At 48.8% G+C, this 25,077-nt stretch overlaps 1 protein-coding gene across 7 annotated transcripts in view; it reads left to right on the top strand.

Annotated features, from left to right (window-relative positions):
• LOC122363172 (alpha-1-macroglobulin-like) overlaps positions 1 to 25,077 on the top strand; it is a 52,072-nt gene that overhangs the window by 7,070 nt on the left and 19,925 nt on the right. For 3 of the 7 annotated variants that reach the window (XM_043332129.1, XM_043332131.1, XM_043332127.1), the window contains exons 2-18: positions 1,479 to 1,684; positions 2,088 to 2,200; positions 2,975 to 3,100; positions 3,462 to 3,578; positions 6,670 to 6,824; positions 10,567 to 10,774; positions 15,991 to 16,140; positions 16,587 to 16,675; positions 17,035 to 17,086; positions 17,337 to 17,510; positions 18,006 to 18,191; positions 18,735 to 18,911; positions 19,388 to 19,478; positions 20,079 to 20,191; positions 20,601 to 20,662; positions 21,146 to 21,305; positions 21,590 to 21,694. In XM_043332129.1, coding sequence (XP_043188064.1) covers positions 1,479 to 1,684; positions 2,088 to 2,200; positions 2,975 to 3,100; positions 3,462 to 3,578; positions 6,670 to 6,824; positions 10,567 to 10,774; positions 15,991 to 16,140; positions 16,587 to 16,675; positions 17,035 to 17,086; positions 17,337 to 17,510; positions 18,006 to 18,191; positions 18,735 to 18,911; positions 19,388 to 19,478; positions 20,079 to 20,191; positions 20,601 to 20,662; positions 21,146 to 21,305; positions 21,590 to 21,694 — 2,284 coding nt within the window. Of the gene's footprint in view, positions 1 to 1,478; positions 1,685 to 2,087; positions 2,201 to 2,974; positions 3,101 to 3,461; positions 3,579 to 6,669; positions 6,825 to 10,566; positions 10,779 to 15,990; positions 16,141 to 16,586; positions 16,676 to 17,034; positions 17,087 to 17,336; positions 17,511 to 18,005; positions 18,192 to 18,734; positions 18,912 to 19,387; positions 19,479 to 20,078; positions 20,192 to 20,600; positions 20,663 to 21,145; positions 21,306 to 21,589; positions 21,734 to 22,835; positions 23,039 to 23,692; positions 23,878 to 25,077 lie in introns of all 7 variants that reach the window. The other 4 variants (XM_043332125.1, XM_043332130.1, XM_043332128.1 and 1 more) reach the window with 4 other exon arrangements.

The raw sequence follows: 25,077 nt of genomic DNA, 5'->3' as shown, positions 1-25,077 counted from the left end.
GTCCTAGCTGCCACATCAAACGACCTTGAGTTGTAGTGGTGATATAAACAACGATCTTTTTTTTTTGGCCAACGTATTAAATGCAATGTTTCGGTTTTTTGTATATTGTGGACGCGCTAACCACGTCTAAAAATTCAAATAAGTAAAATAGATTCATAGAACAAAAATTTCGGAAGGTGGCACCCTTCCTTTAAATGGACCCATCATGCCGCAGGCGGCTCACGAATCGATTGCTAGGCTGGTGCGGTCGGAGCTTTCCAAGGGTCGCCTGGGGTTGATAGCGAAAAGCAGCGTTTGCAAACTGACACAATGCAACGCTCGACCGCAGGCTGGCAATGACAGACTCGTTGTCAGTGTCTGTCGAGTGACTAATTTGTCGATATTTTGATTGTCAGTTTTAACTAAGTGAAGTTGTAATTTCTTTTGGATTGTTTATCAAATACTTTACTCAAAAAGTGAGCAGTTGTAGGTCTTCATAACAAAAACTTGGCGTCCGATTTACATCTCTAGCTCTCGCCCCGTAAAGATGTGATGTTGGGCAGTAACTGTCTGGATACCGTCACCGAGCAGGCAGACTGTTTGAAGTGTTTACAAATACATATATCGGTGGTCTGCATTGGCTAATCACAGACCAGAGGGGCCTCCACAAGGGTTGTTGGCGATGAAAGCGGGTGGCTCCTGGTAAAGAGGCCCTCTTCGGGAGAAAGTGAACTTTATGTATGTTACAGGGAGTTTGAAAAATTCGTTTTTGTAAAATCCCTAGGATGTTTGCAAACTCCCTGACCGGTCAGTGGGTTGCAAACTTCTTAGTGATTTTGTAAACTCCCTAGTGGGTGTGCAAACTCACTGACGGGTCAGGGAGTTTGCAAACTTCCTAGGGAGTTTGCAACTAAATCACGGATTTCTCAAACTCTCTGTAACATACTTTATACAGATATGATGACCGTTTGGTTGTACGTATAGTTATGATACTCAATCTGAATTGCGTATCTACCACATAGGATGAAGCGTTTTTGGTTTTTGCGAGTGGTTTTTGCTTGCTGTAGAAATTACACACTGTGACCGGTCTGAATTATCTTTAAAAGTCACCAGCTTTGATATTGGGAACGGCAAGGAACACACTTCCTTTCCAATTACTGTTGATTTCAGAGATGGTTACACTTAACGGCGTGGTATAAATGAGTTTTATAAATGAAAAATTACTCTTCCAAAAAAAAAAGAAAAAACTCCTTTGGACGGCAAAACAAAGGTACCGTTTATACTGCCGATACATTAAAAATTACCGAACTCTGGCAGTCATCGCGTTTCAACGTACACTTCCTGCTTTAGACGGCGTACTCTAAAAGAGCGGGGACTCTTCTCGGTTCCAGCAGGTACTTTCTGTCGTATGTGATGTACCTAGCGTTCACCGTTCCCTGTTTCAGCGGATAAATGCGCTACATATGCTTTATTCTAACATTCATCATTCTCTCTTTCAGCGGGTACCTGTTCACGGCACCCAAAGTACTTCAGGCTGGCACAGATGAACGTGCCTGCCTCAGTCTGTTCAACCTACCCGGGCCGAATCGCGCTCTCAAGCTGAAGTTCTACGAGCGCGACGTTCCAAGCAGTCTGTCGACCACGCTAGATAAGAGCGATTTCCTGCTGTTTGAGACAAACACTGCAGTGCCGGACAGCGTCGCAGGTGGGTTTACAGATAGCATTTCTCTCAATCTGGGCTGAGTATAGGCTGTCTTGAATTATTTTTACTGAAGGTAGGTAAATGTGCGGGTCTGGCTGGCAGTGTGCTTGATTTATACCCGACTTGAGATGCGAATTCCCTTGGCTACATATAAATAGAAAGCCATCAAGTTATTTCACTTATGCACACTAGGTACTTGCAGAATTTCATATAAGGCAGCCTATAGGGAAGGGATCTTTTGCTTTTGCCGCTTTCTAGGCACCAATAACTAGTTTACTATAATTAATTTTCTAACTACCTACTAATTTTTGTCTTCAAATGCATCAATTCTTTGGCTATTTCTCGTCCTTCTCCTAAGCCCGCCCCACGGCTGATACGTCATACGAGTACGTCGTTGTTTCCTCAGAGAATGGAGAGTACTGCTTCGACATCACCATTCCATCCAAGGTGGTGGCCCGCAGTGCTGACATGCACATGGAGCTGACGGCTGGCGAAGGCGTCTGGAAGGAGGAGTCTGTGGTGAGTGAACTCTCACGGGTGTTCACCTAGGGTCGGTGCTAGGACCCATGGTGAAACAAGGTGGCCCAAACCAGATCCGGGTGACGCACAAACAAACGTTGCATAGTTTATCACATTTTGAGGTCTTACTTGGTCATAATATGCCACCAAGCTGGCAGGATTACATTTTCATTTAATTCTTTTTTCAGTTTCTTGGTTCAATAATTATCCGTAAAATATTCTCCACTTCTGCAATTACGAAGCGAGGTAGATTCCCCGTATCAATTCTCTCCCTCTGCGGGCTTTGGGTCGCTTTATTTACCTCTAGTCATCTGTCGCCTCCGGCTGTTTATCCTGCTCCGCTCATTTTCTGCCCATCATGCCCATCTACCGGCGTGAGAGACGAGAGTCGTGGCCAGACGGTCGCTGACCGATTCCAACTGACCTCGCTCAGTCCATAAATGGCTGGGAGAGTGTAGAGTTTGACCGACCTTGAAACCACGGCGCATCGACCCGCCGCGACCAGACCACCTCCCCACCCCTGCCTCCTCCCCGGCTTAGTCCGATGACCCGGTATTTCGCCACGGCGGGCGTGCCTCAGTTCAGGAAGAGGCTTCGTCAGTAGTGTGATATTCATTGATATATTCTTTGTTTGGCTGGGCGGGATTGACCAACTTGGTTAGTAAATTTTTTGATATTTTTATCATCGTTCTTGCGTTAGGGACTTGCTTCCGCGTGGCTTCCGCTTGTAAGTTCTGTAACTTTAACCTTCCACTCGTGCCAACTATCCTGCAGGTGACTCTGAAATCGGAGACGTTCCTAACGCTGGTTCAGACGGACAAATCCAAGTACCAGCCTGGTCAGAAGGTGCTCTTCAGGGTGGTTACACTCAGTCACGACCTGACCGCCCTCAACAATGACGTGAGTGTTCCGCGACGAGAGCATATCCTATGGAGATGGGGTTCGATGCTTCACAGCGAAACCCTGATTTAAATAAAATTGGTGTATTCAATCATGTACAAATAGAGCTGCATGAGCTATTTACCATCTGACCTGCTTTTCACGTTTTTTGTTTTGTTGTTGTTTTGAAATACGAAGGCTTGCTTTACACTGAAAGTTCACTTCCATAGACCAGCCTTAATCTCAAGTTTAATCGGCATGCTGCAGAAGCATTGTGCTAAAGCGTGCGCAATAGGAGTGATGCGCAAACAGTACGCGAACAAATCACTATGCACGATCGCGTTTCGCATGTGACCTGACGCTCCGCCGCTGTGTCTTTCAGCTGAATGAGGTTTGGGTCACCACTCCGGACAACATCCGCGTGGCACAGTGGAAGAACGTGAAAACCAACACTGGCATGGTGCAGCTGGAACTGCAGCTGACCGAGGAACCACCTCTGGTTAGTAAGGGAGCGCAAAGATATACGATACATACTTGTATGCATGTATTTAGGGCCTTGCTTGTATGCATAGATTTGGCTCGAATGTTTGAATGAATGAGTTAACGGCCCTCGCTAGGCCAACGGGAGTCCAGTGCTCTACCAACTGAACAATAAGATGGACAACATATTAATTACATTGGATGTAAAAACAGATGTAATAGAAAAAAGGAATTCTACATAAACAGATGAACGTCGGCTGAACATTCTTCGGGTGTCACTGTTCAATCAGATCACCAACCGGCAACCACTACACAAATATTTATTCAGCTAGATAACTGGAGCCAGCAGCTCTTAGTTTGATCTTCATATTTGCTTGGGCTTGTGCCAAAAAATATCATTCAGTTACATTTTGCTACTTATGATTTTTCGTCTCTTATTTTGGTGCATGGCGGATCCCCGAAACGTTCAAAGAGCTTTTAGATGCTGTGGTCAGATTCTGTTCTTGAAACTGCTCTTTGACTCTAAAAAGCAAACATTTTTTACCGCGCAAAAGTACCACGATGCCAAGAACTTCATGAACGTAGTGTCCCGATATCGAGTGGACGGTTTCTCCAGCGATCGGTTTCGGTCGGCACTGGCCTCCCGCTGTTTATATGTAGCCCGGCCCCCACTCCAGCCGGCGTGGACTGTTGCCATGCCAACGTCCAGCTGTTATGCCGATCGGTCCAGGCCCTGAAGGGTACAACCTTGAACCTGAGGCTCCGACGGAGCCGATTGGCGACTCGGAATGCGGCGACCGTACCTCCCTTCCATCCGCACACTGCAAGAAGCCGGCGGTATTATCGCCTGTTTGTTTGCGGACTATCAGAACAGGCGATCTCTCCTTCCTACCTGACGGTGATAAAGGGTGTGCGATTCGCAAATTTAGAGTTGAGTCTGCTTTTACTAACTTGATGGGCAGAAGGGAATTCCCGAATAAGACTAAAAGATCGTTTGAGATCTGAGATTATCTGGGTTTTCCATCTAATGATTTCGAATCCCGGGAATAACCTCGGCTCTCGATGTGCGTGCATCGGGGCCATCCGACCTCGCCTATTCACGAGCGGCTCTCATCCGGAGGTGACTCGTTTGGTGGGCTGTGCTGACCTTGGTCTTTGAACCGGTTAGCGCCGGTTCGTGTTGTCTGCTGCGCCCTCAGCTCTGCACAGGTCACAATAGAAGCGCGCTGCGCGGCAACAAAACAAGACAAGGCTACTGGAAAAGTGCTGCGCAGCTACAGAAAGCGCGAAACGCTTGCAGAGTCTAATGGTGGGCCTGCTGGCAATCCATTAGCGTCAATACGCTTCCCGGCGTTACTGCGCAGTGAGCAAATGCATACATTTGTGAAAATTTGCGACCCCCACTTGGTTTTGCGTGACGGTTCTCTGTGCTCTTGCGTGTGCATTTATCGGCTCTAGATGAAATGTTGCATTTAGAAAAACAATGGAACCCAGAACATGCACATGGTGTCTATGTTCAAACATATACCGACATTATAAACACTCTAAATGTCATCCATGGGGCTTGCGTTTGCCCTTTTATTTCTTAGAACAAAAGCCAGCAACCGATAGTTTGCTGGGGGCGGGGGATGGGACCGAACATGTATATGTTACGGGTCATATGCTAACTTGGGCAGTATGCAAACTGCCCGGGCAGTATGCATACTACCCAACAGCCCGGGCAGTATGCATACCGCCCGGGTAGTATGCATACTACCCGACCCCTTGGGCAGTATGCATACCGCCCGGGCAGTATGCATACCTCCCGGGTAGTATGCATACCACCCACCTTTCTTCTAACGGGCAAGATGTTTACTCGGGCAGTATGTTGACTACACTTCGTGAGGCTTGTTAATGCAATAACTCGCGTATATATGTGAATGACAAACGTTTTAACCTTCCGGGTGGTGGGGGGGGGTATTTTTTGTCCCCCCCCCCCCTAGTTTTTTCGATATATCTCCAGAATTCCGCTGAGCCGATTGCCACCAAACTCTCAGTACCCTCCCGGGATCGTAGCTATTACACATTGTGACCAAAAAATTTCCAAAGGCTATGATAGGTTGGCCGCTAATGACGTCGGAGTGACGTCATTTCTGCCATTTTCGACCCAAAAAAAGGTTTCGCGGGAAGAGCTGTCAGGCCTACAGCTTTATAGATACAGAAAATGTTTAAGAATAGGTATAAAAGGTGTCGAATTAGAGGGCTACAAAACTGCTATTTCGGATTTTTTAAATTTTTAGATTTTGACCCCCCCAATCAAAAAAGTAATTTTTTGAATATAATAGGCAAAAAATCCAAGAAGTTCTTTTTTTGAATTTCGAAAAAAACGGAAAATACCTATGTGGATAGTCCCTACCGCCTTCTATCCACATACCAAATTTGAGATTGATTCCTCTTTTTTGGCAAAGTTATAGCGAAAAAAGAACTGTTCAAAATTGATGACGTCAAATTTTGTCGTCGTCGTTTCATTTTACTCAGTTCACGCTTCACAATGACAATGACTTGTTGGCCACTGGTTATTCAACAATGGATTTGGGAAAAAAGTAATTTCAACACTTTATTCCAATCCTCATTCCATCCTACGATCGATCAATCACGTTTGACGACAAAAATTCTTCTCGGTCGATCTATTGTTATCTAGAGAGCCATTTATATTCTTAATGTGGACATGGATTACACAACTTTAAGTCGGAAAGCGGGCAGTATGCAAACTGCCCAAGCTTTTGGGCGGTATGCATACTGCCCAAGGGGTCGGGTAGTATGCATACTACCCGGGCGGTATGCATACTGCCCGGGCTGTTGGGTAGTATGCATACTGTCCGGGTAGTTTGCATACTGCCCAAGTTAGCATATGACCCGTAACATATACATCATGTCCTTATTTAAACACATACCTACCGAGGTTAACACTCTAAATGTCATCCATAGGGCAGGCAGGGTTTTCAAAGCAAAAGCCAGCAACCGATGGTGTGCTGGCTGGCGAGGTTGTTTAGTCTGTGTGGCGATCAATGTTTGGACTGGCCCGTGGTGACCAGTGGTGCTCATGTTCAGCTCATGTTTGCCTTTCACAGGGCTCGTGGACAATTCACGTGCTGACTACCCAGGACACCTACACCAAGCGATTTACGGTGGAGGAGTATGTTCTGCCAACATTTGAGCTGGAGATCGAGGCACCCGAGTCTCTTGAGAGCAACGAGAAGACTGTCACCGTTAAAGTTTGCGCAAAGTGAGTATAAAACGAGTCACGTGTTGTCAAAATGTCGGAGGTGCAAGGGAACAGCCTTGTGTGTCCTCAACGAATCAAACAACTGAGCCAATATTTGGAATGAAAACCTTATACATATAGGTATATAATATATACAGGGCGTTTCATAATGAATGTCAATTTTAAACTGGGGAATTCAAAAAGAAAAAAATGTGTCTAGCACGTGCACACGTTCAAGCATTGTTGGAAATTGATGGACATTTTATATAAATAGCATTCAATGCCAAAGTTGTTGACATTCCTTTTTCAGAACGGGATATGTCTGGTTCACCTCGCGGCTCGCCGTGCTCAAATGATTAATACGCCATTTTCGAAAGAACAGAAGGCGTTGGCTAGTGTTACAGCTCGGGAAGCCTTAAGAACATCTCCCAAATTTATGAGAAAGTTTCGGCTTCACTTTAGAGCAGGGTTGTGCTTGACTCATGAGTCGAGTCAGAAATTTGACTCAACTCTGACTCAAATGAGTCAGATTTGAGTCGAGTCGGATAAAATGTTGAGCTGTTGAGTTGAGTCAGAGTTGAGTCGGACAAAAATATTAAGTCGTTGAGTTGAGTCAGAGTTGAGTCAGTAAAATAACTTTTGACATTGAGTTGAGTCAAACATTTAGAAATATGAGTCAGCTGACTCAACTTAACAGAATTATATATATCTATATTTTTTTCGACCCCCCCCCCGCTCAACAACTTTTTTATCTGAGTCAATTTTGAGTCAACTCACTTGACTCAACAAAAAAATTGAGTCAAGTTTGAGTCGACTCACATTTTCATTGAGCCGCTTGAGTCATGAGTTGAGTCAAGGGAAAAAAATCAGCTCCTTGTTTGAGTCAGAGTTGAGTCAGGGCTTTCTGAAGTTGAATGATGAGTCGAGTCAGCAAATTTTTTTTGAGTCGAGCACAACCCTGCTTTAGAGTTAACCCTTCACTTTATAGTTCACTTTGGATTTAGAGCAAGACTTCGTTGACTCCCCCATGGACTGCGAAGAAGTGCTCCGGGCCGTGCGCCATATCCGTGGACGGGACCGAAAGTGCGTTGATCTTCACGGGGCTGTCGTGGAACCGTTTGTCTAGATAGAGAAAAGTGAACAGACAAAAATCAAATGTCCAAGTCTTCTGGTGTATGTGAATCTGAAAATTATGCAAATATATTGTTTTATATGGCTAATATGACAAATTTAAAATTGACATTCTATATGAAACACCCTGTATATATATATATATATATATATATATATATATATATATATATATATATATATATATATATAAACAACCATACAGTGGAAACTTCTATGGATAATTATTCATCGTTAATTTTTTAAGCTTTATACCTAGTGAGATGTTTCTCAATGTTTATCAGCAAGCACACCCAGATTTATGTGATCATGCTTTACTGAGGACGTCGCCGAGACAACTTTGGATTTAATGCTTATGTTTATTTTAGATGCATTGCGACCGGAGGTTGACAATATTGGAACATAATTTAATGTTACCGATAAACAAAAAGTAAAAACATATGCCAATGGATATTCATATCTGCTGTGCTGCTTATAATGCGAAATTCCTAATTTCTCGTTTTCTCCATACACAAATTGCTGATTGTTGGCATCATCTGTTCATCCCAAACTAATGACTATGCCCACACTCTGTGTACCCGAGGCGGGTGCGTTCAGTGTCGCTGGAAATCTAAATGTAGCTGGGCTGCCCCAGGGGTGCGCTATTGTTCCGGTGCAGTATATCCGGTACCGGGTGTCTGGCACACTGGGATCAGGGGCGGTGACAGCGGACGCGACAGTGCGACCCGGGCACCAGTGCGCACTCCACTGTCCTTGCTGAGTAACGATGTGTCACGGGACGTTACGGTTCGCTCGGAGCGTCACACAAGAGTCACGGAATGGGACGGGACTGGCGGGGAAAGTCCCGTGACGCCTGACGTAAAAACTTGTTTTTAGCTACTATTTTTGTGTATCATCGAACACCGATCTTCATTTAGCATTTCAGTCTTTAAGATGGGTTTGGTTTTATTTCTTTCTACGATAAAATGAAGTAAATTCAAATGCAATACTTACAAAAGGAAGCCTAATTAGCGGTATTTTATACAAAATCGTTTCCGACACAACAGTGTATAGTGCCTTCGCCTCAGCTTTTTGATCACGTAGGTATAGCCATATTACATAATTCATGAATCTTCATATTGCCTAAAAGACATACACACATCAACCATGCACCTGACACTTATTTCTCTCTAAAAAAAGCCCACGCTTATTGCGCTTTTGAAAGCCTGCACGAAAGCAAGTACATTTGCAACGTCAGACTATGATAGCAGCACCATTAATAGCAATATTTTTAACATTCAGCTGCCTGCGTGGGATCAAACGATAAATGTTTGCTGTAAAAACGAATCCCATTGTTTCAACAAGCGATTCGCCCTATTAGGGGCTACACAGATTAATTGCGAATTAAGTGAAATTCCTGAGAATGTCAGAGGAGCATTGGCAGGCCCGGCACGTAACGCTACCCATGGTCAGTTCACTCATATGGTTTGAATATTTCATAACCAGTTTTAGAGAGGCACACAAGGGATTGAGCAGCCATCGGTTAATGGCGCAGCAACGATTCGCTCAAGGACGATGCCAATGAAATACGAGTTTGTTCAGGTGATTAAATATTTGCGAGAGACGTTTGCTGTAACGAATAAACTGTTATACCATTGCTGAATTCATGGGAAGCCGACATAAGATCGTGAATTGCAAGGTTGGAATTTATATGAAGATGAGTTATAAAATGTTCAATACTTAGGGCTCATTATGCGATCGCGAGGGCATTTCATAGTTAATTGCAAATTTTGTATTTGCCACCAGTGCGGCGACCATTTGTCACATATGACGTCATCGGTGGATCGGACTAGTGCGCACGTAATCTCTGTTGTTGATTCAGTTCCACGCTTTCGGACCGGATGAGGCCCCGGTTTTGAACTTGCAATACCCGATGTTGAACCCTTCCTAGCATGCAGCTCAAAGATTATCATCGGAATTCGCGAGCGACAATGCGCAGAGCCAAGCGATCAATGTCCCGAGTGACAATGTATGAGAGACCAATTAGGCAGACAACAACCCTAAGCGTTGACGTTGTTATTGCCCCCCCCCCCCCCCAGTTAACCTTGAGCTCGACCGCTGTAAGTACCTGCCCCTCCAGCCCCATCTGATGATGAAACATGTGCCTGGAAGTCCGTATAACGAGGGTCGATATAGACTAGCGTTAGAGTGTTAAGTGTTCACTATTCAGCCATTTGTCGATTCCAACGAATGAACCATTTTTTATGTTCATGTATTATTGGCAGTCCTGATGATATAACTGATCATGACGACAAAATACGCCCTCATGGCTGTACAGTGTACAATGTATGTTCATACTTGTACCTATTGGGTCATATGATCACAAAACATAGGCGTAAATGTTAGGTAAGTAGTAAGCGACGATGTTGATAATTTGTTATTAGGGCGATGACACTGTAGGATTGCTGCACTTTTTTACAGTCTGCAGTTTGCTAATGGTGCCTTTCTTGCGGGCCACCAATTTTTCTAACGTCCCAATCTCAGGGCCCGGATAATAAATCCCTATTGTGTTCTATTCAGCTTTTGTTGCTATGAGGACGGTTACCAACCACCGACTCATGAATCTAACTCCAGTCTTATCCGCTCTTCACAGGTACACTTTCGGAAAGCCGCTTATTGCTGCCAACGTAAGCATCAATGCCACAGCCAGAGGCATTGGAAGCTGGCAATACAACAATAATAAGGATCTGCTGAGGAATATCTCAGACTATCAGTTCAGCGACGAGCAGGGATGTGCCATATTCGACCTGGTGGTCAGCAAGATCGGCATCGGTCATCGCAATATTGGAGGCGGAAATACGGTGGGTGGATGATCGCTAGGTAACGAAGTGTTGGACTGTGGCGGTGACCTGGCCATGGCAGAATTGTCCGGGCGTCCGAAACATTACCTACTCTGGGTAGTTAGTAAATATATCCATAATTTCCTACTGACATTTGAATACGTCCTGGCTTGTCAAAAAACCAAATGGTTAGGTCAAGCTTTGCCTGGTCTATGTGCAATACTTACATTATAGGTGATAGCTGATGTGTTCAATAGATCTCGATTGTGTATTTTGCTAGTGCTGCCTTGTGCTGACTGCTGATGCCTGCTTCTGCGCTGATACCCGTCGTGTAGCATGTGGCTGACGAACTGTAGTTGTAGTCGAGTGTATTGGGTGCTTCTCCTGCGACCGTTCCAACCACACTGCCAACCCTCTCGCACGACCCGGCGCCGCTACCACCGCGACTCGGCGCCCCCGTCGCCACACATGTAACAGGACACCCCCCTTGGACACATTTGTCAGTGTCGGCTAGACGGCGTCCCCCAGGCGCGTCTGGGCCACGCAGCGTCTCAGCCGGTCACACAGAGCTACACATAACTATAAACTACACGTCCCCCTGATCTTTAAGATCACATCTCAATGCATACACACAATATGGCACAATGCACTAGGACACTAGGACACCTACATCAGACACTTGAGACACAAAATGCGACACAATCAACGCGAAAGACAAAATACATTACAGCAGTTAGGCGATATTATTCGGTACTACAACCCCGAAGCGTTCTGGCGGAGCCCCCACTCTCGCGCTACGTCGCGGTTCAGTACTGTTCTGAGCCGGTGGCTCATCAGAGGTCGGCCGCGGCAGCTCCACCTCTACAGAGGGATCAGTCTCGCGGTCGCCGACTGCCGATGAATGCTCTGACGCACCGAGCGACAAAGCCGGCTCACTGTCGTCCTCGATCGGGGGATCGGCCGCCGTCGGCTGCCCCGTGTGCCGGTGGCGCACGCACCTAACGTGCCACGGAGCACCGTCAACTTCGATAAGCTGGTCGGTCACGATACGTGTGACGGTGCCAGGTCGGGAAACGTCAGTACAGCGAGTCGCAGGCCCGCGGCGCCGCACCCACACCAGGTCGCCCTCCCTAAAGCCGGCTCCCCGCTCAGAGTCTGCAGGGAGAGCCGGCGGCGGCCGGTCATCGTGTCCGCCGGCGCCGGTCACCGGCAGGTCACGTCCGACACGACGGAACACGCCGGCGGCGGGAGCGCTCTCAGGCTGCGAGCCATCTCGGGGCGTCATGTTGTAGCGGTGAAGTGATTCCGCGATGGTACATCCTTTGCGGGCTGACATCACTTTAATCGTCCGGTGATGACGCTCCACGATGCCGTTCCCACCTGCCTCGTGCACCGCCCTGAACCGAAGGGTCACGCCCCATCTCGCCGCGAACGCTCCCATGCGGCGACCACGGAACTCAGTGGCGTTATCCAGAAGCAGTTCTGCTGGCGCCCCGTGCTCCAGAAAGACGGTTTCGAGATGAGCAGTGATCTCGGCCGCATCTGACCGGCGCAATCGCCGCCATATTCCATAGCGGGACGGACCACAGTCGACCACGGTCAGATAGTGATCGCCACGGTAGTGTGTGACATCGATGGCGAGACGCTCCCAGGTCAGTTGAACGCCCAGTGACCCGTGTCGCCAGCGGGTCGGTGCCGGGTCGATTGACTGGCACACGTCACACGTCCGAATCACTGCGCGCACCGCTGGCTTATTGGCCCACTGCTCTCCGTCACGCCGCAAATACCAGAGCGTGCGCCTGACACCCTGGTGTCCAATGTTCTCGTGCACCGCTCGAATTTTTGCAGCCGTGTCGGGGTGTGTGGACTCTCCGTCCGGCGCCACTGCAGCCGCCACCGGCACCGCGCCTGTCGCCGTTGCCGTCTCCTCCTCTGCCCTGCAGGCTCGAAGCCATTCCTTGGGCACGCGTGTCATTTCGTCCGCTGGATTTTCATCTGACTTGACCAGCTTGATGGTGATCGTCAACTGGAACTCAGCCACCAGCTCACGGATGATGTCCACCCGTCGGCGAATCAACATCTCGGCATGAGCTTTTGTCCGGAGACGCGACCGGCCGCTCAGTGCGTCACCGACCCACTTATGAACGGTCGCCGAGTCCGTGCGGAGATCGATCACTCTGATCCCCCACGCGATCGCCATGTTGACGCCGCTGAGCGCCGCGTCCAGCTCAGCCATATTTATATGCATGGCTGCCTTAGTCTCCGGCCGCAGCCAGCTCCCGTCCTCCACTACGCCGCCTTCCGGATCCTCCAGGACGACGCCCGAGGCGAGACTGCTGGCGTCTGTCCATACGGTCAGCTTTTCACCCGTCAGCCTCCAGGGTCCACGGGCCGGGTCATTGGAGGTCACCCTTTCAGCCACTTGGCTGACTTGAGCGCGCAGGTCCGGGTCATCGATGGGGTCATCCCAGCCCTGACTGAGAGCATTAGCCCGTCTCTTTAGCCAGGCCGCAGCTGGACGCAGCCAGCCGGCCACTGGAAGGTGGGAAACCAGCTGGCCGCACCATGCAAACAGCGCCCTGCGCGTCATCACCTCTGGCGGTGCGCCGACGGGGTTGTCCCGGCGCCACTGCAGCTCTCCAGAGCGCGAACAGCTCACCTGCAGCCCCAGCATTCGAGCGCCGTCAGCCGGGCGCTGCGGTGGCTTGCAGACAAGGCCGTACCGGGAGAAGTGCTCTGCAACCTGCTCCGCGGAGATGACGTCCTCATTCACGAGAAGGTCGTCAACGTACGGGAGAACGCCCCGGCTGACCGCCTCGTTCTGCTCAAGTATAGTCCGCACCACAGATCTCATGATGTTCGGAGCTACATTCAGCCCATATGACATGCGCTGCAGGCAGTGAAGCTGACCACGCACTCGTACGGTGTGGTATGGCCAAAGCCGTCTGTCCAGCCGGAGCTGCATGTAGGCCTTTCTGAGATCGAGCACTGCCAATCGTGAGCCGTGCCGCCGCCAGCGACGGAGTTGCTCTGCGCACACCTCTGCGTCTGCTGTATGGGCGGTGACGTGCCTGTTGAGTTCGCGATAATCCAATACCGGCCGCACCTTGTCCTTGTTGGGCTGTTCAACCGCCATCAGAGGTATCAGACCGCGCGCTGGGCCGTCCACTCGCTCGTCATATGGCTGCAGCCACCCCTCTCGAGCCCACAGTTCCAGCTCCTCGTCATAGGCTGGCCGCGCCGCGTCCGGCACTTTGTACTGGGCGACAGTATTGTGGAGGCGGTCCGGGCCCTCTCCGTCTGTCCACTTCCAGGCCACAGTCCACTCGCCACTGTCCGCCGAAAACCGGGCCGTAAAATCAACGGCGTCCACTGACAGGTCCCCACGGTCCACACTGGCGGCCGGCGCCGCCCCTCTCACCGGACCCGCCCCCGTCACGGGCGCCGTCCCTGCCGCGGCCTTGGCATTGGCCGCCACCACTGCTCCATTTGTCACCGGCCCTGCCGCCGCCGTCTCGCCCTGCACCGCGGCCGCCGTTCCCACGACTTTAGGGGCCACCGTACGCACAGCTGGCGTCGCCACCGCCACCGCCGCCGTCGCTGCTGGCGGCGCCGTCTCCGTTGGCACCGCTGTCCTAGCAGCTGGCCTCGCCCCTGTCACCAGCGGCGGCACCGCCACCGCCGCCGTCGCTGCTGGCGCCGCTCCTGTCACCACCGTCGGCACCGCCGGCGCCACCGCCGTCACCGCCGGTGCCGCTGCTTCCACAGCCGACACCGCCCCCGTCACCACTGTCGGCGCCACCGCCGCTGCCGCTGCCGGCACCACTGCCGCACCAAATTCCACGCCATTGGGCATCTTCACACACACTCCGCCCAGTGCCACAATACCAGACATACCGAGCACCACGTCCATGCCCAGCGGCCGATCGGGTAAGACCAGGGCCGTCAGGCTCGCCCGGTTCTCCCGGTGCTGCACGGTGATCTCAGCGATGCCCAGACAGCGCAGCGTCCCGCCGTTCACGGTCATCATGTTGACCGGGCGCGGTGACCAGTCCGAGCAGGCTCCAGCATGAACGAGTGTGTCCGTGCAGCCCGTGTCCACTAGAGCACGGCACTTACGCCCGTCCACGCTGATCCACACGACCGGAAGTGTGCGCGCTACTGATTGGGAGACGGGCGCTGGCGCTGACGCGGTCTCCCGACCGTTTGGGCACCTTCTTGCGATGTGACCCACCTGGTCACATACCCAACAGCGCGGCGGGGGGCGGCTGGCTCTGCGCTCCGTCGGTTTACGGCGGCTCGTTCCGTCGGCCCGCTCACGGGTCGCCGCCGCCACCGTGGAGGTGCGCTCGTCGCTGAGCACTGCCCGCGCCCTCGTCAGAATGCTGGCCAGGTCCAGCGCCTCTGCTCGAGTGCCGGCCCGAATCGCGCTGCGGACGGTGTCCGGCAGTCCAGCGATGAAGGCACAAGCGAGGGCCTTTTCCGATACTCCACCGTGCAGCGTGGCCAAACGGCGCAGGTCCGCCAGATAAACGTCGGCCGACTCGCCCGGCTGGAGACGGCGGCTGGCATACGCGTCGTAGGCCGCCAGCGGGTCCATGGCGAAGGCGTCGTACAGCGCGTCCCTGACGCTGTCCACGGAGCGGCGGCTCTCCTCTGACATCTGCAGCCAGACCGCGAAGGCACCGCCAGTCAGTCGTGCTGGCAGCACGAGCGCCAGATTCACCCCATGGTGCTTGCTCAAAACCTCGGCACGGGTGAACCATTCCACTATGTCCGCACCGGTCCCTTCGCCACTGAACTCGGGTATTAGCCGAGGGTCGAAAGTGGCCCTTCCGCCGGACTCCGCTGCCGTCGGTGTCACACCAGCACTAGCACTCGCAGATGCCTTCACTTTAGGCATGGTGCCGAAATAGCTTGTAGTCGAGTGTATTGGGTGCTTCTCCTGCGACCGTTCCAACCACACTGCCAACCCTCTCGCACGACCCGGCGCCGCTACCACCGCGACTCGGCGCCCCCGTCGCCACACATGTAACAGGACACCCCCCTTGGACACATTTGTCAGTGTCGGCTAGACGGCGTCCCCCAGGCGCGTCTGGGCCACGCAGCGTCTCAGCCGGTCACACAGAGCTACACATAACTATAAACTACACGAACATTGCTTTTATTACGCTGATTGCTGACGTGCGCTGATTTTTTTCTGACGTTGGCCAATATCTCCTCGCTGATTTCTTCAGGTCATCATCACCATCGATGTGGAAGAGCAGGGTACAGGACTCCGGCAGGTTGAGGTCAAGGAGGTCAGTCAAGCGTATTCCTTCATCAACCTCAGGCAGAGCGACAACGCGCAGAAGTTCCTGAAGCCGAAGCTGCCCTTCTACGGAGAGGTAGGCTTGCGCAAACCTGACGTCATTTGTGCTCTCGATAGGGGCGAGAGCGCACATGACACGTGAGCGTTTGGTCAGAAGTAAGGTGCTTGACGCTGATTGACCTCAAGGGTTCGACTTGTGCCTTGTGCGATGTGCACGCTGATGAAACCCAGTAATCCAACTGTAATACAGGCTAAACAATATGATATCGGGACTATTTTAGCGACTTTTTCGTTCGGTTGTGAATAAATATTGTGGATTCACCATCCGTTTCATCACTCTATTTTTCGTTAAATGGTAACCAAGGCCTGCACACTTAGTGTTCATTTCAATATCAGTAAAATAAGATGATCATCAAACAGCCACAAAAAAGAACATATTATTGTGTTGATCAATATAAAACAGCGATGGATGTCTAAGAATAATTAACATTATGGTCGCTTCCGTTTTTCTTTTCTTTTCAGTACACGCTGAGCATGAGAGATGGTAAGGCAGCGAAGAATGAAATCGTCAAGGTCTGCTACACAGCCAAGTACAAGGAGAGGGTCATCAGGTACGTTATTTTGAAGCTTTGTGTGTCGGGACCGCGAACGAGCGCAAAAGCCATCTAAAATTAAAGCCATCTGCCGTGCTTGCTTTTTTTGCCTTGGAATGTTCCGGTGTCTCGATATATAGCGGATTGAATCATACGGTCTTATTTGTTTGTTCTATTTTATTTCAACTAATTAAAGAAAAATATTTGACAACAAAATAAGAGAAACGTCTACCAGAGACTTTCTTTCATATTTCAGAAGGCTAACATGCTACATGATTGTCCAATGTTCGGTTCAACTCCCATGAACCTCGTCCAGTGGATTAACGCTATCGTATCTTTGTCTGGGACTAACATTTTTTTCATCAATCTGTTTGCAGTGACGAGAAGAAGCCAACTCCCGATGACCCCGTTTATAGCACACATAAGAAGGTAAGACAAGGTTTTCGTTTGCTCCGTAACTACTCAGGTCTAATGACCGTGTTTTTTAACTTTTTTTTTTAATCAACTACACGTTTGTCAGTCAGCTTTAGCACCTGTTTTCAACAACCATAAATTGTCTTATTTCGCTCATACTGGTCTTCGTGCAATGTTGTGGATACATAGCATAAACCAACGCGCATGCGTTTGGTTTTGCTTTTTCTATCACAAATTCTATCTCATTATTGTATACCTTCCACAGTACGAGTCGCACGTGCAGGCCGAGTTCGGCTACACGCCGTTCTTCTGGGAGACTTCGGAGCCCAATCGCCGCACCACCGGTGGCGAATGTCGCGAGTATAAAACAGACGAAAACGGTCGTATCGTCTACTATATCCCACCGCAGGCTGAGGACATCGACTCCATTGACATCTCGGTAGGTGGGCTGGGGTAAGAGTGGGTGACTATGTACTCACTGATGATGCGTGCGAGGGAAGGACGAGTGTGAAGAGAGGAAGGATGTGGGAAATAAGGGGAGACGTGAGGAAAAATAAACAGGGAAAGAGAAAGTGTGCGATGGGCCCAGGCCCATGGCCCATGGCGGGGAAGTATGGATTCGAAACGGATATGATTGACGTCAGCGAGAATGTGTTTTGGACTGTCGATTGCTTTTATGTTAATTTTTAATTGGACTTATTTCGTTTCACCCCAAAATGTTCTTTGCTTTCGCCTGTCGTGTTCCGAATTTTCGCGGTCATAGCTTCGAGGCTGGACAGGTGTGTGGATAACCGAAGGTTTGTATGCTGTCGATGTTTACTAGGCCTTCCTTCCACCAAAATATCCAAATCCCATACATGAACCAGTAATTGCATAAAGTAAACGTCACCGAACGTTGATCTAACATCGTCTCGTCGTGTTCGTGTGCCCACAGACTTCTACCAGCGTCGGTGGCGATTCTGACAGTTCGCACTCCACTTTGAGGGCGTTCTTCTCGCCTTCCCACTCGTACCTGAGCATCGACGCGCACGAACTTCCCGAACAGCTGCCCTGCTCCGGAGATGTCACTGTGAAACTGCTCTCAACTGAGGAGGGACCGGTGCCAGCCATGGTTTACAAGGTAGGTAGCAGGAGGCCACACTCATCCAGACAATTGACAGCTAAGTTGGCTGCCCGAGTACTTACCGGCAGACTTCTGTTAGTTAGCTGAAGGAAGCTGCTTTTTAGACCTGAATCGTCCGCGCTATGTTTTCAAAGTAGGCAACATGATCTGCTGTCCTCAACACCCAGGATACCTCCTCTCTATGGTCTACAAGAACAGCAGCATGCACCCGTATTTTATAACGCAAAGGCTTCTGGTAATCGGGAAGGGAATTCCATTCCGCCAGCACAATAGGTAACAAGTATGCAGTGGTTGATGGGGTGCATATACAAATAAGTGCACTCGTGAGTCGTGTACAACCGCAGTCTTTGAGAAATTTACAGACTGGCAAAGGGCTGCCTTAGCCACGATCCTCACTCAAATTGGGTTATGCTTGATCTATTTTATGCCTATACGCGTCCTTTACTTGCTCATTTAGTTGGAATTACGCTACGCAGTAGCTGTCGTGGTGTTCGTCGTTTTACCCTCTAGCTCACCATGGAAATGTCTTCCTTTCAACAGATTCTGTCCCGAGGCAAGATCATCAAGGCGGGCAACATGAACACTAACACGCTGACGTTCCCGGTGCTGCCCAAGATGGGCCCCGAGTTCAAGCTGCTTGTCTACTACATCAAGGAGAGTGGCGAAGTGGTCAGCGACTCCAGGGTCTTCAAGGTCGACAAGTGCTTCCCCAACACTGTAAGTTATGCCACAGTGATGTAGGAGTAGAAAGTTCGGTGACATGTGTAGCTTAGTTTCGTTGGTTTTGGGTAAAACTCGCAGTTCTGTTATTTTTCGGGTTGTCTAATGTCTTTTTTCTTGCTTTCCACTGCAAATCCCAAACTTTTCATAATTAAATATCGGTGTATGTATATCATTGAGCTCTAATGATATGACGAATTTCAACACATCATGCAGGATGATCGCGTTGTTCTAACCATTTCACGATTTCAACTAAGTTCCCCAAATTTGATAGGGTAAAAAATAAAAATTGCTAGCAAATATGTTGAGCATCCGTCGTAAACGTTCATGTCTTTGTTTACCCCCGCTTGTCACTCAGGCCTAAGGTTTTAATGTTTTATAGAATCTACTTAAGTAGGTACATAGTTGTGAATCACATCAATTTTCTTAAATGGCGTGTTACAGTTGACATTGTTGTGTTTTGCTGACTTCAGGTCCAGGTCAGCTGGGATCAGAAGACGGTCAAGCCGGGAGACTCCGCTTCGTTCACCGTTCGTGCCGCTCCCAACTCCGTCTGTGGAATCAGTGAGTATAGTATAATGTTGAAACTCATAAATAAATGCGGGGAACTCGTAAGGGTTGCAAGAGCCATGCTTTAGGGCCATTTACATATAGTCTGATGCGGATTCCAATGCATCTTGTAAATGATGCGTGAAAAAGGCCAGTTGTGGGACAATTTTAGTAAATATTAGTCCGCTGTGGGGAAGAGTGATAAATACGATTTGGCAAAAAAAGCAGATAATCTCAAGTGGCTTGATAATGAACGAGAACTTGTTCATTATCATGTTCATGTTCATGTCATATGTTATTCGAGAGTTTGCCAAACAAATCTATTTATTGTTATTGCAAGTACAATAGTTATCGAGGTGAAGGTCCTTTTAATACGAACTATTTCCATGTCCTTTGATCGACAAAGTATAGCGCAGATATTCCTTTTCGTTATTTCATTAGCCCATGGACCTTTCACCATGCACCAGACGAGCACGACGGTGCTGAATTCATACGCACCGTCAATTCAGCAATTCACCGTCAATTCACCGTCAGCACGGCGGTGCTGAATTCATACGCAACGTCAATTCTTGGTGTCTTCGATATCTTCTACATAATATCTGTGATTGTTCCCAGGCGCTGTGGACAAGAGCACCGAACTTCTGGGCACGTCCAACCAGATCACACTGGACACTGTGTTCAGCAAGCTGCAGCAGTTCATCATTCATAGCTTCGAGAGCCCCAACCAGGTGAGAAGGCAAACGACATGGAGTTTTATGAGAAAGTTGTCCTGACCAACAGGAGCTCTATGCCAGTTGATTCACGTGATAGAGATGGACGATGGTCGCCTGAATGTTTGGTGGACGACTTCCCAATAACTAGTTAGCGGTTGTGTTCATCTTAAAGAAATGCATTTTTTGTTCCCTACGATGTGCTTGGATGCTTACACACCAGACAATAGATATAAATATGGCTGTCGATAAGACTTTTTTGATTTGATAAGACTATTAAGACTATTTGGTTAGAGGGCCTTGATTTTGTAACATCCCCATCGATGCACCAAATATAGTGTTGAACATCGTGATGGGAAACCTTTCTGGCATTTAAAAACTACAAAAACCAAGCGTTTACCTACAGCTCCTATTCTGACCTTCCCAGGTCCGCAGCGATAGCGATTACTGCAAGGAGCTGCAGTCTTCACTGGTAGACACTCTGCGAAGGTGAGTTCGGGCCAATGGCCATTGGTGAACTGTTACATATTATGGTTCGTAAATGTCTGGTAGACGCTTTCAGTGAAGAAGAAGGCGATACACAAAATAATGGATTTAACTTATCATCAAATGGTAAGGATAGACACTTGTTCAAGAGCAGAGTGGCTAATAGTCGGTACCAATGCTGAGCCTTTGTTCCTGAAAGTGAGCATAGTAGGTTGCATTCTATTACGTTCTACATACAGGAATATTGGCATTTACTTAGTCCGCGACTGGGAAACAATTGTGCACTTTGACACTTCCAACGCTCTGCGTCAGAGAGGAGTCGCAAAAGAGGTGGCATCCAGTTACCTCCTACTGATTGTTAAGTTAGTGTCTACCTCCTCATTGAAAGTTTGATTGTGAAATCCAGCTGAAGGACCGCAATGATCCGCGTCTTACTGCCACCAGACTCACCAGAGCGACGGTATCTAACACCCTCCAATCCCACAGCGGAGGCGCCACGGTGGCTGAACTTACTGGCCAGTCAACCCCGGAGGAAACGCCGGAGTCTGAAACCAGCGGAGCTGCCCAGTCGTCGCGCTTCATCCCTCCACCGATACGGTCTCAGCGATTCCGCACGGATCGCGAGGACGCCATCAAGCCTTTCGATGTAAGTGAACCGACATTGGAAACTGCAACCGGGTGGTATGAGATTTTAGTATGGCTAGGAAGACCAGAATATCATTGCGGATTGTTTTATTTCTTGAATAGTTGGCACAGTGTTCAGTACTGTGCATGGATATCGCACAATATTTATGATATCGATCCCCTCTCAACAGCTAAACATTGCTTAGAACGCGTTCTTAATGACACAATGTCGACCTAATGTTTTTGTCTTCGGCTCTGACAATGTCAGTGAATTCTTCTCTAAAAGCCTCGTCTTTTTTTTCGCAGGAAGCCGGCTTCCTCGTTCTCTCCAACCTGGCCCTGGAGACTCGGCCCTGCTACAAGAGAGTTCAGGCCAAGGAACTGCCAGAGCTCACCGAGGATAAAATCCAGGCAAGCCGCGTAACATCGACCACTCCTGCTTTCTTCACGGTAGGTTACTGTCGGGGCTGCCGCTGGGAAAACCTCACCTGAAATTCCAGAGTGTTCCTTCAGGTCCCCGCCCATTCCACTTCTACCATGGCCACATATTCCCAGCTGGGTATTTCTCCCCCGCCACCAGCATCATCGACGCCGTCAACGTCTTAGCGCCCGTCAGCTGCCTCCCGATAATGCAGGTTTGTGCTGTAACCACGCACGTTTGTGGTGCAACGCTAGCTATCAGCATGCATGACACCAACCGAGCAACTAAGTGCTCGAGTTTAACGCGGCAACGCCAGACGTATGCTTCTAATCCATTCTCTCGTGGCCTCAACACCAAGAGGAAATTGCTGGTATCTTCAGCCTAGCTGCTTGACATGCTTTTGGGGTTGGAATAAGAGAAGTCCTGAAATTTCGCGAAACATTGGCTGCCCAATTCTCTTGGACCGGGACTAGCAGAGTCGGGTATCTCCTCTCGCAACTTTCCGGCGAAGAGCCGAACTGAGGGTTGCCGCATTGGCCCCCACCAGAGCGCCTGGTACTAACTGGAGATCAGGCACACCCGGCTTGAGACTGCTGTGAGCCGCGCTAGGGATTCGCGTCTTTGCCACCGTTGGACGTAACGTTATCACGAGGCTCTCGTTTGAAATGGGCTTGGTACTCACCTAGCGTGGTTTGAGGATGATGGCGTGCGCAAGTGCTGCGAATTATCTCGATATCTCATATCTGAGGGGCTTTTGTGATAAATGAGGGAGAATGCTTTCGGAATATAAGCTGCAAAGAAAAGAGCATTTTGTTTTTGCATTATCTTTAACGGTGCTGTTAAGTTACTAGAAAAGAAACTGTTTTGTATGGTTGATAAATGTTTGACTCGAAGAACTTGAAAATAGCAATAAGTTTTTTTTCGGTTTGTTCACAGTAAATTGGCGCATTACAGTAAAAGTACGTTAAAGGCTTGTGGATAAGGATTTTTCTCTTCAAAGAATCGTTATGAATGCTAGCGTTACGATTTGTATGCTAATTTGATTTTACTGATAATACTGTCAGCATGCAGTTGCTGGTCGCCTAAAAACTGCTTTGACTGATTCCTTACTATAACTTTTTTTTTCAAAAGTCTACGCGTGTGAGCTACTCTGGAAGTCATCGTGTCATGCCGGTGGCTTTTCATAGCCCAGCGAGTGCCGATTTCGGCGCTCGGGGTCAGGCAGGGCCGCCGCCGCCGGTCGCGCTCGCTAGCGTAGCTGCTGCACCTTCCCAGGAAGATCAGCTTCGCGACTTCTTCCCGGAGGCTTTCCTGTTCAGCCTGGAAACTCTGGAGTGAGTCGTGGCAGTCTCGACTAGCACCATGCTAACTCAGCTAGGAGGGTAACTGATCGATGCGGAGCGGACTGTGATAGGGGTGCTCCACTGATTTTTGTGCTTTCTAAAATTCAACCGACAGAAGTCTGTAAGCAGCGCCAGACATCTATGTAACATTGTTCCAACACTAAGTCAGCACTGAGACATTCATATAGCAGCGGGGGATAGTTTGTGTTGAAGGTTCCTTAGTAAGTTGGATATCGGAGAGATTCGCAGTTCTTGCGCACTATCATGGGGTCCTGTCTGAGGATCTACCGCACCAAGTCGCTCTGCTCTTTGCCAGCCCATCTCTACAAGCTAGCCCTTTGGGCCACGTAGCGAGATAGCTCTTCAAGGCGCAGGTGCCTCTTGTCTGCATATTGCACGAGTCGCTCTTTGCACAGTCGTTTCGGAAGTTCTTGCGGAGGTTGCGTTGCCCTCTGTCAGCCCGGTATCACACCGTCAGCGGAGAAGTTAACGTGACGAGACTGTCTTTTCTTATTGATTGCTGGGATGATATTCCAAGAAATCATTGCTAAGTTCTTATAAAAGCTAAACTTGTTCAAACCTATGTGTCAGATATGTTTAAGTGTTTCATTTTCACATCCTTGACAGCTGATTTTCACTGCACAGATACATATGATTGATGCTGATAAGGAAGAAATAGCCTTTTTAGTCGGTGGTCAGGATGTCGTAGAGGACTTGGAATTCGCGCAAGACGTGGAGGTCGCAGGGTCACCTGGAGTGACGGACCCAGCGGCTGAGCATGTCCGCGACTTCTTCCCAGAGGCGTTCCTTTTCAGCATCGAAACCCTGGAGTAAGTGCTAGCTGAAATTTTACTACCCACTCTGAGCATTCAAAAACTTTGTTCACCTTCTATTGCAATGTGAAATTTACAGCACTGACGTTTTCAGCTGGTTGCGTGCACGTTGATCCTGAGATATCCCCAAGGACTTATTTGGATGGTCCTTGAACGGATTATCAACATATCATCATAGTTTCAGCGTTTATGTCATCAGTCTCTCCCAGCTCTACTGTTGATTGGAAGACCTTTGGGAGCAATCGCGGCGGCCTGTTCCCAATATGGTTAACTAGTCGTTAGTTCTGCAATTTAACCCTCTAATGCCCACACATAGTTCCACGGTTCCAAAAATTAACACCTTGTGACATATGACTCATTTTGGGTCCCTTGTTCGAAATCTGATGTCAAATATTTTTTCGCAGTTCAAATTTCGGAAATAAATTTTGTATCAGATATGATACATTGGGCATTCCACTTGCTAATTTTTAGTGGTATCAGACCACACACACTGTAAAAAATATTGACGAGCTATGTGTCAAAACAAGGGTCTCGAAACAGTCACCAGGTTGTCAATGCTTCCGGTACCTACCACTTGACTAGTTACCGCTTAGTTAGCTCACAGGCTGAGAACTATCCAGATCGTTATGATCCGGTATTGTAATGATACCCTAGGTGTACCTTTGTTTTGAAGTGCTGAATTAACTATCAAGGTTGTTAGACGTTTGTTTTCGCCTCAATCCGAAACGAGGAAGACCCTCATCAAATTATTAGGTGAAAGCCAGCCTCAGGATGATCAAAATACTAGGGGTAGTTTTGTCATAGTAATCTGTGAAGGGTGAGGAACAAGCCGTAGCAATGCACTCGTCACTAAACCAGCCTGAGATTATTCGCCAGGTAGCTGCTGTGTTTCCCTACTTGCTGAATCATGTTTGCAACTTTCCATTTCCAGACACTTTTTACGGCAAATAAATTGTTGGGTTATTTGGAAGGTGAATGACAATTTTATTTCTATAAGTCAATACATTTGTATTTCCGATTGCCCTAAAAGTTTTTTTTTTTAATCGTTTGCGGTAGGTTTTTAGTGTTCGCAGTAAAGTTGCGCACCTGTGAATCCTTCACTTAATGCGTTCCCGGCTTCCCGGCGCCAGTTGCGCTGTGCCGTGCCGCGTTCGGTCGGGGGTGCGCGCGTCTGTGAAGTGCGAGTGTTTATCACTG

Source organism: Amphibalanus amphitrite, unplaced genomic scaffold (genome assembly GCF_019059575.1).
Source record: "Amphibalanus amphitrite isolate SeventyFive unplaced genomic scaffold, NRLGWU_Aamphi_draft 000608F_arrow, whole genome shotgun sequence".
Classification (NCBI taxonomy): domain Eukaryota; kingdom Metazoa; phylum Arthropoda; class Thecostraca; order Balanomorpha; family Balanidae; genus Amphibalanus; species Amphibalanus amphitrite.
The sequence above is the reverse complement of the archived record's forward strand: the minus strand, read 5'-3'. Positions and strand labels throughout refer to the sequence as shown.